Genomic DNA, 16,586 nt, shown 5'->3' with positions numbered 1-16,586 from the left:
AGGAATGTTGTACACTATACATGTGTGAAAAGTAACAGTAATTTAGGAAACTGAATAATAATGCAGGTGAAGTTTAGTGTGTAGCTCAAAAGGTAATATTATGTGGTAGGTATTATAGTGTGACTGTATGTGTTTATACTCTATTTTAATTTTTTGTTTTAATTGTGATTGTTTTGTTTTTTGATGTTGCATGGTGAATTTGGAAATGAATCTCTGAAATGTTTATATCCCTTGAACCCAGCTGAATCAAGTATTTCCCAAATAGTTTGTATGTGTGCATGTGTAGGAGAACTGGGGTGTAGGCTAGAGGTGCAGGGGAGGCAGGGGATGAAAGGATTCACCAGAGGCAAAGTGGGAAGCAGAACAGGGGATTTACTGAAATACACTGCTAAGGGGAGCAGCAGGCGAGACAGGAGAGGTCTGCTGTGCCATATGTGGGTTAGCTCCCTGGCTGGCAATAGGTCTCAGGCCCTAGTGGTGATAGCACTGAGATGTAACACCTAGGCCACCAGGGAGGCTCCCAAATGGTTTTGAATTTCTAGGTAATTATAAGAATTTCTGAAAAAAAAAAATTCAGTGATAGAGTAAGCTTAATTTAACTATCAATTAACAAAATGTTATTTTCTATTATCAAACCATTCTAAATGGTTCATTTTAACTACTTATATAGATTTGTCAGCAACACTGGACCTAGAAGTGACATCAAAGGAAGTTCAAGAAAGGCTTGATAGTAGCAAAAGTAACCACCCATGGGTATGTAAAAGTTTAAAGTTAAATTTCTACTTTCATACTCGTTCTGTCCTTTATAAATGGGGCATAGTTCACATAACATCTTTTCAGTCTAATGTTATAGATCAGTAAATCATAATTTAACATTTAGTTTTAATAGCATTTTACTAGTTAAAAATGGAAAGTGAGGTTAGAATGAATAGTAACTTGGAGCTAAACTTTATCCTTGGAATTGAGGCCAAATTTTCTGGACATCGTCTGCGTCTTCTGTTTTTATAACTTCCTTACATGAGTACAAAGATAACATTTAAATGCTGAATCATAGGATTAAGCAGGTGAGGTGATGAACAATAACACATCGATGGCCTCTGAGGTGCATTTATGCAAAAGTAGTCCTCATGCCCAGTGGTTCAAAATTCGCAGTTTCATGTCACCAGTCATTGATGCTGAAATGAAAGATTTGTTCTGCCTTGTGATCTCAGTGTAATCGACCTCAGAGTCTGCTACATTCATGGAGCATATGGAGTCATAAAATTAGTCCAACAGCTATTAAGAGAATTATGTTTTCTAGGGTGAGACCTTTGTCATTCAGATACAAACAATAACTTTCTAACTTATGTCATTCCGGCGTAAGAAATTAGTAAGTAAAATTTTAAAGAATTTAAGCACTCTTTAATAGAGCATTTTTAAAGAATTTAAGTAACTGTGTGATTCAGAGGAGCAGGCCCCACCTCCTCAGGTGCAAGTTTGTTGAGGTCAAGTAGGTTTCTATTACTGCATCTGCTTTGGGGTTTATAGGGTTGAGCCCCACTACAAATGTATATTCTCACATGCTGCCCACAACCAGTGCCCCAATAACTGGAGAAGAGAGGGCCTCCCTGGTGGCGCAAGGGGTTAAGCACTGCACTGTGAAGCAATCCACAGCCTCTGCAGCATGAGTTCCAACCCCGGTGGCTAGGGAGCAACCCTCATGGTGCAGCAGACCTCTCCTGTCTCGCCTGCTGCTCCCTTCAGCAGTGTATTTCATTCAGTCTGCCTGTTCTGTTCCCTGCTCTGTCTCTGGTGAATCCTCTCACTCCCAGCATCTCTGGCCTGTACCCCAGCTCTTGTATGCATAAATAAATAAATCTTTAAAAAAAATAACTGGAGAAGAGAATGCTAAGCAAAATAAATCAGAAGGGTGACAGGGTGGTCCCCAGGAAAAGGGGAGGTTCCAGCTTCCCTGCCCCACCCAAGGGAGGGTGGAGCTGTGCAGGGAGTAGGAGAAGCTGGAGAGGAGGCTGGGTAAGGAAGGAAGCAGGAAGGGGAGCCAGAAGGAGACCTGAACAAGACACTTGGAGCAGAGAGACGTGCGAAGAAACAGTACTTGCTTCTTGGTCTTGGGTTGGTTGGAACAGATGTGGGTAAGAGAGCTGTGGGGAGGTTACCAATGGCAGCTTTAAATATCTTACTTTGGTTATGTTCTTTTCTTTCCAAACTTATCTCTTTCTGATCCTTTTCTATGGGTTCCTGTTGGAAGGAGCTTTAGACTTGTAGCAGGCTATCAGGACTTTCTCTGGACCAATCCTGTTTGGGTAGATTTTTACCCATTACGGGATGGTTAAGTTTGGGTCCTTGGTTTGGAAACTTTATTCTTCCCCTTTTCTTTGTTGCACACTAATTGTATTAAAATTCCTTTCCATTAAAGTTCTCATGTTTTATCTTGATATGACGGATGGCAGAACCTTTTTAGAGCAGGCAGGCTTGGGGGTTCTGGGGTCCCTGCTCCCTGTCCTTAACAGAAGGAAAAAGCTGATTTTTGAGCTGCATTGAGTTTTAAAGACAGACACCAATCTATAGATATTATCCTTTTAAAGACAGTGCTGATGAGCCCTAGCCCCCAGCTTAGGCATTTAATTCCATTTCAAAGCACACTTTTAGTTTACCTGATTAATTTGTTGAAATTATCTGTGTCAGTCTTAAAGATTAGTTACCACCCCTTTTAGTGCCATTAAGTGCTGGGTAATGCCACTTTGGGCGCTGTGAATAAATCTTTAGCCTTCCTTCACTTACTCCCACCATAAGTAGGTGATTATTTCTCTATCCTCCAGCTATCACATTTTATTGTTACTGAAGGTGAAATTTGGGAAGCATCACTCATTTTTCAGAATTCTACACCAACAATCAGTTTCACTGTATTCTGATAAACTTCGGCTCTGATAATTTAGTGTGAATGTCATCACTTTTTTAAGATCTCATGGATCCAAATAATAAAGAAAACAAAAAATGTAAAAGGCAGTGGGGGAAGAGGCCAGTGCAGAAAGGGAAAATCTTCCTTTTTGTAAGAGAAGCAACATGATGTCACTTCCTCTCACTCTGGTGGCTGACTGCAAAGTCCAGGTGCCAAACAGAGCGAAAATGTGAGAGTGGCTGTGAATAAGCACACTAAGAATGTCCTTTTAGAAATCTGAGAAAATTCTTCTTTTACTCTGTATGAAGCAGAATTTACAAAACTTTCGGTGACCTGTAATGATAAAAGTAAAGCAAGCACAACAATATTTGTATTTATTGCAGTCATGACAGACTGAGTTAAAGGGTAAAATTAATGACAACAAAAATTCTTTTGGATGAATAAGGAAATAACATTTTCCTTAATATCAAACTTTCATTAAAGGTGGAAGGAGCAAAGGAGCAGCACAAAAGTAGTAAAATTGAATTGTCAGAAAACATATATGATGCTGCTGATGCCTTTGATGGATTCATTCAACGAAGAAAGAGTGGGAAGGTGGATAACCAGCTGTTTCCTATAACAAGGAATGAAGATTCTGAGAGGTAAACCTATCATGCTATTTTACAGTAGGTCACTGCTATTTTCCTACAAACAAATTCTAATTTGAACCAATGTCATGATTAACAAATTTTGTATTTTCACTACAGATATGTGTCTTCTTTAGAAAAATGACTAGCTCTTCTATCCATTTGTTGATTGGTTAGTTTTCTTTTTGTTAAGTTGTATGAGTTCTTTGTAGATCTTGGATTAGCCCCTTATGGTGTGCAGGTATTTTCTTCCACAAGGTTGGGTGCTTTCATTTTTGTGATAGTTTCTTTCACTGTGTGGAAGCCTTTTAATTGGATGGATTCTCATTTGTTTATTTTTGCTTTTGTTTTCCTTATTAATGAAATCAAGTCCAAAGATATTCCTGAAGTCAATGTTCTAGGGAGTTTGTCTGTGTTTTCTACTACATATATTATAGTTTCAGGTCTTACACCCTAATCTTTAATCCATTTTGAGTTAACTTTTGTGTATGGTGGAGATAGTGGTCTACTTTCAATCTTTTGCTTATAGCTGTCCAGCTTTCCCACCACCACTTATTGAAGAGATTTTCCTGTCCTCATTGTGTACTTTTGGCTCTTTTGTTGTAGATTAATGGTCAATATAAGTGTGAGTTTATTTCTGGGCTCTGTATTCTACTCCATTGGTCTGTGAGTATTTTTATTCCAGTACCATGCTAAAACATTTTTTGGCTGCTAGAGCTTTGTGGTTTTGTTTAAAATTTAGGTGGTAACTCCATTCTTCTGTTTTTGTCAGCATTCCTTTGGCTATTTGGGGCCTTTTGTGGTATCCAATTAAATTTTTATAATATTTGTACCATTGAAAAATTCCAGTAAAACTTTGATAGGGATTACATTGAATCTATATATTGTTTTGGGTAAGATGGCCATTTGACAGTGTTGATTCTTCCATAGTTTTCAATGTACAGGTTTCTTGTTTGTTTGTTTTTACCTTTTTTGTTATGTTTATTCCTAGGTATTTATTTCTTTTCATGTGATAATAACCAGGAGTGTTTTCTTGAAATCTTTCTTTTCTAGTTCATTGTTTGCAAATAAGGACACAAATGATTTTGGTATGTTGCTATTGTAGCCTGTAACTTTACTGAACAGATTTATTGTTTCAAAAATGTATTTTATACTTCTAAAGTTCTTAGGAAGCACCTAACTGTAGTGTGCCTAATATTTGTGCTCACGATGCAATCTCTAATTATAATGGCTTTCTCTCCCATTTCCTTTCCTGGTGGTGAATTCTGTTTATTTTACCTATTCTGTAAAGTCTTCCTTGTGCTCACAACTTTTCATGTGTCAACTCTGATATTCCTATTGTATCATAATTGAATATCTGTCTTAGAGGAAAAGAACACATTTCCTTTTTTATGTGGTACGTCATAATTTTTTGTGAATCAATAAATGAATTGAGATAAGAGTTGGAATTTTAAACTACAGGCCAATAACCTTAATGAACAATGACACAAAAATTCTCAAGAAAATCTTAGCAAACAGAATCCAACAATGCATCAAAAAGATAATATACCATGACCAAGTGGGATTTATTCCAAGGGCACAAGGATGGTTCAACATCCAAAAATCAATTAATGCAGGCCTCCCTGGTGGCCCAGGGGTTAAGACGCAACCTATAAGGCAATCTGCAGCCACTGCAGCATGACTTCGATCCCCAGGCAGGGAGCTACCCACATGGTACAGGAGACCTCTCCTGACTCACTTGCTGCTCCTCTCAGCAGTGTATTTCAGTCAATCTGCCTGTTTTTTCCCCACTCTATCTCTGGTGGATCCTTCCACCCCCCCGTGCCTCTGGCCTGTACTCCAGTTCTTGTATGCATAAATAAATCTTTAAAAAAATCAATTAATGTAATTCAGCACATCAATAGATGTTGAGAAAGAATTTGACAAAGTTCAATATCCATTTGTGATGAAGGCCCTCGAATCTATGAATAGAAGGAACATACCTGAATATAATAAAAGCTATAGTTGACAAACCCATATATGATAAAAGCTTTCCTTTTAAGATCTGGAACAAGACAAGGACGTCCACTCTCACCATTGTTTTTCAATTTAATACTGGAAGTCCTAGCCAGAGCAATAAGGCAAGAAAAAGACATACAAGGAATCCAAATAGGGAAAGAAGAAGTAAAACTATCACTATTTGCAGATTATATGATAATATACATAGAAAATCCTAGAAACTCTACCGAAAAACTGATTAAAATAATGAACCTGTTTAGTAAAGTAGCAGGATAGGAAATCAACACACAAAAATCAGTAGCCTCCCTATTTGCAAACAATCAATAAGAAGAGGAAATCAAGAAAATCATCCCATCTACAATTATACCCCAAAAAATCAAATACCTGGGAATAAACCTAACAAAGGAGGGTGCCTATATAAAGAGAATTATAAAACATTATTAAAAGAAAAAAAGATACAAAGAAATGGAAAGACATCCCCTGATCATGGATTGGAAGAACTAACATCAAAATGGCCAAGCTACTAAAAGAAATTTACAGATTCAATGCAGTTACAATAAAATTTTCAATGGCATTCTTCAAAGAAATAGAACAAATATTGATGAAATTCATATGGAATCACAAAAAAACCTTGACTAGCCAAAGCTCTCCTGACTAAAAAGGTATCACATGCCCCGACTTCAAACTCTATTACAAATCCTTAATAATTAAAACAGCATGGCACTGGAACAAAACAGACACACAGACCAATGGAATTGAATTGAAAACCCAGAAATAAATCCACACATATATGGACAACTAATTTTTGACAAAGGAGCAAAGAATATGCAATGGTATAGGATACTTTGTTCAATAAATGATGCTGGGAAAGCTGAACCACCACATGCAGAAGAATAAAACTAGACTACTACCTCACAGCATACACAAAAACCAACTCAAAATGGATAAAAAAAACTTGCAAGGAAGAACTGAAACCATAAAATATATAGGAGAAAATATAGGCAAAACACTATATGACATACATCTCAGAAACATCTTTAAAAGCTCATCCCCAGAAGAAAAGAAAGTGAAGGAAAAGATAAACATGTTGCTGAGATTACATCAAACTAAAAAGCTCAGCAAAATAGACAATAACCAAAACAAAGAGACACCCTACTGATTGGGAGAAAACATTTGCATTCCATACAACTGATAAGGGACTGGTCACAAAGATCTACAAAGAGTTCGCACAACTCAACAAAAACAAAGCAAACCTTGCCATCAACAAATGGGCAGAAGAGCTAAAAAGACACTTTTCCAAAGAGAAAATGCAAATGGCCAACAGGTATATAAAAAAAATGTTCAGCATCACTTATAATCAGGGAAGTACAAATCAAAACCACAATGAGCTACCACTGGCAACAGGGCCTTCTTGGTGATGCAGAGGTTAAAGTCTCAGCTCAATCCCTGGCCTGGGAGCTGACCCACATGGCACAACAGACCTCTCCTCCCTTGCTCGCTTCTCCCCTAAGCAGTGTATTTCAGTACATCTGCCAGTTCTGCTCCCCACTGTCTCTGGTGAATCCTCCCACAACCCCCCACACCCCTGGCCTACACCCCAGTTCTTGTATGCATAAATAAATGAAATAAATCTCAAAAAAATTTAAACGGGGTTGGGCATGAGCCTAAGACACTATGGTGATAGTTCACAGGTGACTTGGTGGTAGGAATTTATGGGGACTACACCCGAGAGAAGAAATCAGTGTACAAAAATAAACAATGATGTAATGTATATGTACACACACACACAAACACACACACACATTTTTTAAAAAGTTGGAATTTTACAAAAATAATTTTTTTATTATTGGTAGAATTACTATAAAACATTGACTTCTTAATGGATTTCTTTAAAATAGAGATCCTGGCATGCATATGAAGGAAGGAAAGAAAAAAGAAATTAAAAAAAGGACATCAAAAGAACCTGTGATTCCACCAATGGTTGAGAAGGCTGCCTTACTTGCTGGTGGTGTGCTTCAAATAACTGATGACAGCAGTTTAAGTGAAATAGATTGGGAAGATGGAAGGTAAGACCTATAAATTCTCTATTGCTAAGGAAAGGAATATTAGCAGTGATGACTTTTCTGGAAATAAAACAGCACCTTGTAGTGATATAACCCAAAGCAATCCTCAGCTATGTCAGACAGTCTCCTGAATGGTGAGGAGGGGGACCCTTGACTCTGAGGAAGAGCCATTTCAATAATTAGTGCCCTTGAAGTTACACAGTAATGAGTAAGTGCGAGCAGCTCCTTTAGAGAAGAATATTTACTGGGAGAGGCAATAGAGAAACTGATGACGCATGAATGTGGAGTTCAAGGAATTTCTTTTATGATGAGATGGGAGGTTTTAGGACATGTTTCCTGTGCTTGGAAATAGTCCTGTGGAAAAGGACATATCTAAGTGTGTGTGTGTTATGACTTTCCAGGCTTAGGAGCTTGCTGATTGTATGATATTATCTTTTAAAGATTATAGTAAACAAATTGTCCTTAGCACTTCTCTTCATATTTATTTTTATGCTGAGAGTTTGTTTGTTTAGAATTGGTTCTGAAGTGGATTATTCTCAAATAATTGAATATACAGATGATTTCTTTAATATTCTATTATTATACACAGTTTAAAAATATTATATCATAATAAATATAAAACACTTAGGCCATACTGATTAGAATTTGATCATTCTTTGGTGATTCTAGATATTCTAGTGCCTTTGATGGTATCATCATCATAGCTGATTTTGTAAGGCACTCTAAAGTTTATCAGCTTGTGTTAACCTTCGTAGTTGTTTAGATCTGGGGACAAAGAGGAGTATTTTATATACAATAGAAAAAAAAAACTATTAACAGTTTATCACAGATTATTGTTTTGAGATGAAGTTCTAAAGTATGAAAGCCAAGTTTCCAACAGTGTCATCAATACATATTATGTATTTAATAAGTAGATGGTGAATGCATGATAAACAGTTGAGTGGATGAATGAGTACCTGTTGATGAATTTCTGTAGAAAAAAGAAATCAATAGTATATGTGGGCTTCCAATATTGCCTAGGTATAAAGCCTCTTTATTAAAATAATGTGTGTAAGATTCAGAAAGTATAATTTATAATTATAGCTAGAAATGGAACAACAATATAGATACATTTATTACCTTATTTAAGATTTCCTGGGTTTAAATTCTGAATCTGCTGTGGACCAGCAAATACATAGTCACAGCAATTTACTAAGCCTCTGTGTGCCTACTTTTTTTCTTTGTAATATACCAAATTTATTATGCCACCTCCAGATTTGTAGTGAGGATTAAAATGCCTTTCAGACATGTAAATGCTTAAAATAATGATGTTGGATGGTAAGCCCTCAAAATGCTAACTAATGTCACAAGTAATTAAAAGGGATTTTCTCCACATAAAGACTTAAGTAATACTTTCCAAATACGCTTTTGTGCCAATACAAACTCTTTATTTAAAATGACAGTATCAAAGAAATGCAAATATCTTCCTATCAAAGAATGCAAAGAACAATGTTTTTCCTTTCTCTTTTGACTGTCATCTTGATTTTACTTTGTTACTATAATTAGTAGTATATTTTCTCTGTTCTTTAATGTTCCTCTTTTATAATTAAATTCTCCTTTTAGAAAATTAATTGCAAATGCAGACATTTTATATAGAAAACAAGTTTTATATTTAAGTATTTACTCTTTGCCTGTGATTGCTGTTTGTTTTTTAGGTGTGCAGACAAAGCATCTGATGGAAAGGATAAGGTATAGTAAAAAATAAATTATAATAAATTACATTCAGTACTAAAAAAATGCATTGTAAAAGCTAGAGTGAAAAGCTAGAAAGTCTAACGTAGTTGTAGAGATGTTTAGCTTGAAAAAGTAATTTAGAAACAGTAGATTTGATAAAAATATCCTTTTGATAAAATCAGTTCTTTTAAAAAGTATCTATGCATTTACTTTCCTAAAAAGATGACTATACACCATTGTCTACTTAGAATATTTTATAAGGATTTGGGGCACCTTGAAATAGTATTATTTACTTGTAGGTCAAACAGAAAACTAAGTCTGTGGATGACCTTGATGACCTCATTCAGTCATCTGAAACAGCTTCAGAGGATTGCAAGTTGCCCTCCTGTAATTATAAGAATTTTATGTTACTAATTGAACAACATGGTGCGAATTGCAAAGGTAGGACCTTTGTGGAAACACTGTCTCTTTATTTATTCTGTAGTGTTACAAGCATACTCTGCCTAGTACTGTGCTGTGGGGCATAGATCTGTCCCGATGTTATTCATCTCAAAAATATGTTTTATGTTGAAATAAAATGAGAACTGTTGGTTGCTCCCTCCCGATGAGCTTTGTGAATCCCCACTGTACTTTTTGTTGACTCTGCTCTCTCCTAGGCCTTCACCCAAAGTCAGGTTACTGTTATTTCTCTTCTAAAATATACTGAGATATCTTCAGAGCTGTTTTCCCTGCCATTTCACTTCTGGAAACCTTGTTCTATGCTGTAACCATGATTACTACTGATTTAAAAACATTCAGGTCTCATATGTCACCCCCTTCCTTAAAACCCAGCAATTACCTCTTATTGTTCTGAGGTTAAAGGGCACCACCTTCTATCTGCATTTTGTATTACTTCATTCCCTCCTTTCCATCTGTGTCTCAGCCCCTGCCTTTCCTACAATAAGGCTGTTTGTTTTCAACAGCTTTAAAGACATCTATATATAGTATGTAATTGGATAGTTTTGATGTACTTGTACACATATGACACTGTCCCCACAATCCAGATAGTTAACTGATCTATCACCCCTCAAATTCTCCTCATGCCCCTTTATATTCCCTTAAGAAACTGCCAAATTGTTTTCTGAAGTAGTTGGACAATTTTCCATTCCCAACAGAAGCTTATAATTCTTCCATAGCTTCACGAACACTCAGTGTTGTTAGTTGTTAAATGATAGCTGTATAGTATATATTTCATTATGGTTTTAATATGCATTTCCCCAATAACCTAAAATGTTGATCCTCTTCATGTGCTTTTTTGCCATCTGTAGATCTTTGAGTTGTCTGTCTAAATCTTTTGTCATTTTGAAAATTATGATTAAAATGAAAGGCTATGCTTTTACTAAAAAACTTTAGAGTTCTGGGTCTTACATATAAATTTATGACCCTGTGTTCTTTTTCACATATAATATGAGGTATGGATCCAAATTCATTCTATTACACATGGAGATCCACTTGTTGAAAAGACGATATATTTTCCACTTCATGACTGTGTGCCTTATTGTTAGAATAAGCTGACATGATGGGTTTGTTTCTGAACTCTATTCTGTTCCGTTCATCTATATGGCCATCTTTACACCAATATCACACTTTTAAAATTTGTGATGTCTAATATGTGTTTATTTCCAACCAGTGTGTTTTTCATCTCTGGCATTTTTTTTTAAAGGTTTATTTATTTATTTATGCAAGTACTGGGTACAGTCAGAAGAACGGGAGGGGGAGAGAATTCACCAGAGTCAGAGCGGGGAGCAGAGCAGGCAGAAGGACCGAAGTACACTGCTGAGGGGAGCAGCGGGCAGCAGGAAAGGTCTGCGTGCCATGTGGGACCCTCACCTGGTGGCCAGGGATTGAACTGGCGCTGCAGACGCTGCAGGCAGCTTCGCAACCCAACGCTCAACCGCTGCGCCACCGGGGAGGCCCTCTGACATATTTTTTTACTCCAATATTTAGTCTTTGTTTTTTTCTTTCTTCTTTTTAACAGCATTCAATGTCTTTATCTTTTTTGAGCTTTGTTTTAGGACACAGTTAATTAAGTTACTTGTAAACGGTTTGATCCTCCCTGCTCTTGTACTTAGTCATTTGTTTGGTGACTCCTGAATGGTGTCAGCCTTGGGTTCATTATTCCCACTACTGAGGCAAGACCCTTCTGACTCCTCTATTCATGGTCTTAGGAATTGACAGTTTTTCCAGCCTGGCTAATGGGAGTAGATACTATTCCTGGTGGTGTGTGAGCAGCAGACACTGCTTCTTCTACTCTTTGTGAGTTTCTCTGCAAATTCTTTGGGGTTTCTCCCTGATCTCAGGTGTCTCCTCACATTTCTCTGCCAAAACCCCCAGGAAGCCCCTCTGCAGGGCTCCAGGGTTCTTTATCTCTTTGACTCTCTGCTCTCCAGAGTTCTGACCTGTGACCTCTACCTGCCTTGGCCTCACTAGACTCTCGGTTTCTCTGCTCACCTGGGGTGTCTGGTGGACTTTACCCCAGTGCCTTCTTCCTGTGTTATGGCCTCAAATCCCCTCAAGGCCGTGAGCTGGTGCATTCATTAGGCTGACTTCAGGAATCATTGACATTCATTGCCTGATGTTCTTTGTCTTGAAAATCATTTTCTAATGTATTTCGTCTTTGTTTCAGGTAGGAGATAAATCAGTCCCTCTTACTTCGTTTGGCTACAAGTAGATGGCACTAGGACTCGGCACATGCTCCAGACTGTCTAGAGTGCCCTTCCTCCCCCTGCTCATCCTTCCATTCTCAGGGTAACAGTCCCTTCATCAGGGATATCTTCTCTGGGCCCATCGAGTTCTGTTACGTGATCGTAGAATTCTGTTTTCTGTAGTGGCTGTATAAAGTGATAATCATCGTTTCATTTGTCTTCCTCCTCTACTAGCCTTTAAGCTCTACAAGAGCCAAGTTTTCTGATAGGTTTATCTACAGAGCTTAGTGTAATGTCTTCACATTGCAGGTATTAAAGGTATATTTGTTCAATCTATGTAAAAGTGACTATGAAAATGCACAGCGCTTTGTACACACAAAGAACTTAACATTTAATTTCTCCTTGTGATTTCTTTCCCATGCAGATTCTGTGAGCTTATGGAAAATCCAGGATGCAGTTCTTTCATATGAAAGATTAATAGAACTTAAAAAAAATCACTGCGAGCTACTGACAGGAAATATTAAAGCAATGAAAAATAGGTTTAGTGTCCTACAGAAGGAGCTGTCAAAAGCAAAAGAAACAAAATCACAGATAGAACATCAGAAAATGGAATGGAAACGAGAATGCTCCAACCTGAGGTATCGAACACCTTGTTTTGAAAGAGATATCTGGACTGTTTACTTACATGCTGCGGGTCTGTAGGAGACCTTTCGTGATTGCCAGTTTACCCTCTGCACAGGGAGGTGATGTCTTATTATGGAGTGTGAAATACTTGGAAATAATGTAGCCGTTTTTAACAGTGAACCCTTCTGCTAATACATTAATGTGCATTCATCTACCTCATAGTTTTTTTTTTTATAATTCATAGGTTTTTTAATAAGTGTACTACGGTAACATTAGTTTACACTACTGTATATATCAGATGTGAAGGTCCACACCTTCTCAGATGGATGTCACCACACCTCACCTCCATGCTAAGGAGGTGAGGAAGGCCACCATATGGGAACTTACTATTTCACAGCTTGAATTTAAGTAGTTTATAATTTTTGTGTATTATGATTGATACTGTTAGAATTATCTTACCTATAAACCCATGTCTGTATTACTGATTATTTTCTTTGGATAAATTCTTCAATATAGTATTATTTGGTTGAAGCGTAAGAACTTTAGAAAGACTTTGACCCATGTTCTAAATTGTTCTCAAGGAAATTTAAATTAATTTACATTCCTTCCAACGGAATGTGAAATGACCTTTGTGCTCAAGGGAATTTTTAAATTTATGTAGTTTTATTCTTACCATATGCACAGAATAAAAGGTAAAGTAGAAAGTATTTAGTGATTATTCAACATCTCATTCCCACTTAGATAAAATTAATTCAGATGTCTCTGTGAAAAGCATATTTTAGCCTGTCTTTACTGCTTAATTAATTAATGTGGATCCTATCCTACCAAAAGTGATTTTTTTTAAAGATTTATTTATTTATTTATACAAGCACTGGGTACAGTCAGAAGCACGGGAGGATGAGAGAATTCACCAGACCCAGAGCAGGGAGCAGAAAAGGCAGACTGACGAGGTACACTGCTGAGGGGAGCAGCGGGCGGTAGGAGAGGTCTGCGCACCATGTGGGATCCCTGCCCAGTGGCCAGGGATTGAACCGGTGCTGCAGAGGCTACGGGCAGCTTCGCAGCCCAGCGCTCAACCGCTGCACAAATGGGGAGGCCCCCAAAAGTGATTTTTTAATGATTTGCAAAACACAGAATAATCAACAAGGTAATTTGCAAAAGAAGGCACATTAAAATAGTAGGGCAACTGTTATAATCCCTAACTTAGTCTTGGGTTACAGTGATTTGTAGAGCTATGTTGTATAAAGTCATGGGCAGATGCCATCTTACACTGCAAATCATTTTAGCTTTATATGTAATATTTTGTGATATTGACCTTTTTTTCCTAGCAAATTTATAAACTTGTTCATAAACAACAGTTTCTCTTTTCCAGTTGTATCTAAATTACATGTCCCAATGGAAGATATCATTATAAATAATTATAAATAATTAACTATTATATAGTTATAAATAATTATAACTATTGGGGGGAAAAGGTCATTTTCAACTTTTAATTGAATAATTTCAAATTTCTTTCCTATCACATTTACCAGGGTTACTGTTGATTAAAACTTACTAAGTAGTAGAGTGTTTATTCATTATCACCTCTCAGTATATATATGAAGAGACTGAACTGAGAAATTAAAAGTATCAACCAAGATACAGCATTATTTACAATAGCTAAGACATGGAAACAATTTAAGTGTCCACTACAGATGATCAGCTTCAAAGGCAGTGGTCTAGCCACACATGGTATGGATTCAGCCATAAGAAAAGACAAAATAATGCCATTTACAGCAAAATGGGAGGAATTTGAGGGAATAATGTGTAGCGAAGCAAGTTAGAATGACAAAGACAAATGGTGGTTATTTATATAGTGGATGATTTAACAAAGCACAACACCTATAAAAACTAGTGGGCATTAATGAAAGCATCAAAGGGGCGTTATGAAATGGTAGTGGGGGAAAAATATGTCACCTAGAAAGTAAAAAATTCAAGAACATTGAAATGACTTCAAGATAATAATCCAAGAGATTTAGAAGCAGATCATAAGGTGAACTTTTAATTTTCTAACAAAATGTATTTTAAATTGAGCATTTTTAATTGCAGAGAAACCTTGAAACAAGAAGAGATGAAAAGAAAACATGCTGATATAATACATAAAAAAATTAAGGAGCAGTTAAGAGAAAAGAAAGAGCAGTTTAGTAAAGAAGTTGAAGCCAAGCAGCAGCTTGAACTCAGGCTTCGAGCACTAGACATGGAATTAAGGACTGTAAAAAATAACTTGGAGCGGGTAAATTAACCTTTGCTAAAAAATTTGTGTTTCTAACATTATTTCATCACTATTATTTATAATATCCTATTCATTTAATGTGTATTATTTAGGTTTAAGGCAAATAAAAAAATCTCATCCCGAACATGAAATATGACATTTGTAACTAAAATTGTTAACCTGGTGTAATTCATGACATTGAATAGATGCTTCTTATATGGTTTCTGAATGAAGATAAGTTGAACTTAATCATTATCCTAAATGCTAATTTTTGCTTTTTTATTTTAAAATACATAAATGGACTTGAGAGTGTATGGAATTACTTAAGTGTAAGGAAATTTAATTTTACAATACAATGTCTGCCTGCAGTTTTGCTATGGGATTAAGCTGTCATTTAAATTAAAATTTGAGTTATTCTATGGGATCAAAGGTTTCTGTACTTGAGAAAGCTACTTCCTTTGTACAGTTTTTAAAATATTTTACTCTTAAGCTTTTTACTTTATTTTTAATGGACAACCAAAATCCTAATGAAACATGTTTCTTAGGTGTAGAAGAACAAAATGTCAATAGAGGACAACTTTCTCCAGAAAAGAATGCCAGAATATTACAAGATAACATTCTGACCAATCATAACAGAAATGACTCATAAGAAAACAAATCTGAGATATTTTCTTTAGTCATTTTCAAATATGAGTGTGCATGTATTTGCATATGTATATATTTTAAAAACCAACATTATATACCATTGAAAATACAGAGGGTTTCAAAACGTCTACCTAGAGAAACTGAGGCAAGCAAATATTAGTGAATTTATTGAAGAATGGAGAGTGAGGACTCCAGCCTGTGAATAGCCTCCAAACACCTCTGGGGAAGTTTCCCAATTTCTGTGCTTGTCAGTGAGACTATACAGTTGGTGTTCTTGCTTCAGAGAACCCCTAAGGGAAATGGGATGGCCTGAGTGTGAGTCCTCACCTGTGCACTTAAAAAAAAAAAAAATCAGAATAATAAGATCTCAGGGCAGGCACACATAGAAAAATTAATAAAAGTGGGAGGAGAGAGAGAGATTAATTGGTCAATGCGTCCTACTGGTAACACTGCCTGAGCTGGGACCCTGGGTGCACTCTGAACGCAGGAAAAAATTAAGTTCCCTCTAGCTTACATGTCCTCCCTTATTTATCAAGCATAGCTGCTTAGCTCCGCCCTTTGTTACCAGAAATCCCCTTCAACAAGTCAAGGATTATGGTGGATCCAAAGCATGATGGGAGTTGTAATCATAGGTGCCTGGAATCTCTTTGGCCTTGAGGCGGACCTTCAGTCCATAAAACATTAGTGGGTGGAATTCATTCAGGGCGTAGTGTTCCCCCAACAGTTTTCTCCTTTCATTTTTTGTCATTTCTATGGTGATAAAAGTCAAATGTATGGGTGCTGGGGTGCCACCTCAGACCACAGTTCTTTTTGGGGGCATCAGTGTGTTGAAGACAGCAGCAGTCACCAGGCATTGTACAGTGTGGCAAAGTTTCCATTTCTGGAAATAATTCATCAGTCCAAGCCAAAATGAAAAAGAAATCTGGAGGCCTTAGTCAAAGCAAAACAGCAAACATGATACCAGAAAAATCCCTGCAAGAAAAATTTTAAAATTGGTTCTTTTTGTTTACAATCATTTCCTCTCCACCTAGAATCCAATTCTATCCAATAGTAGAGTGAAACACTTTTGCAAACTAAATTTAT

General features: G+C 36.7%; 1 protein-coding gene across 1 annotated transcript in view; it reads left to right on the top strand.

The window, feature by feature from the left end:
* Positions 1 to 16,586, top strand: part of LOC119244190 (ankyrin repeat domain-containing protein 62-like) — a 77,139-nt gene that overhangs the window by 40,077 nt on the left and 20,476 nt on the right. The window contains 7 exon segments of the mRNA XM_054695188.1: positions 671 to 753; positions 3,383 to 3,540; positions 7,422 to 7,589; positions 9,281 to 9,314; positions 9,599 to 9,740; positions 12,408 to 12,621; positions 14,696 to 14,879. Coding sequence (XP_054551163.1) covers positions 671 to 753; positions 3,383 to 3,540; positions 7,422 to 7,589; positions 9,281 to 9,314; positions 9,599 to 9,740; positions 12,408 to 12,621; positions 14,696 to 14,879 — 983 coding nt within the window.

The sequence above is a fragment of the Talpa occidentalis genome, unplaced genomic scaffold, assembly GCF_014898055.3.
Source record: "Talpa occidentalis isolate TD23 unplaced genomic scaffold, MPIMG_talOcc4v2.1 talOcc4.14, whole genome shotgun sequence".
In the NCBI taxonomy this organism is placed as follows: Eukaryota; Metazoa; Chordata; class Mammalia; order Eulipotyphla; family Talpidae; genus Talpa; species Talpa occidentalis.
This window is presented reverse-complemented; position numbering and strand designations above follow the sequence as displayed.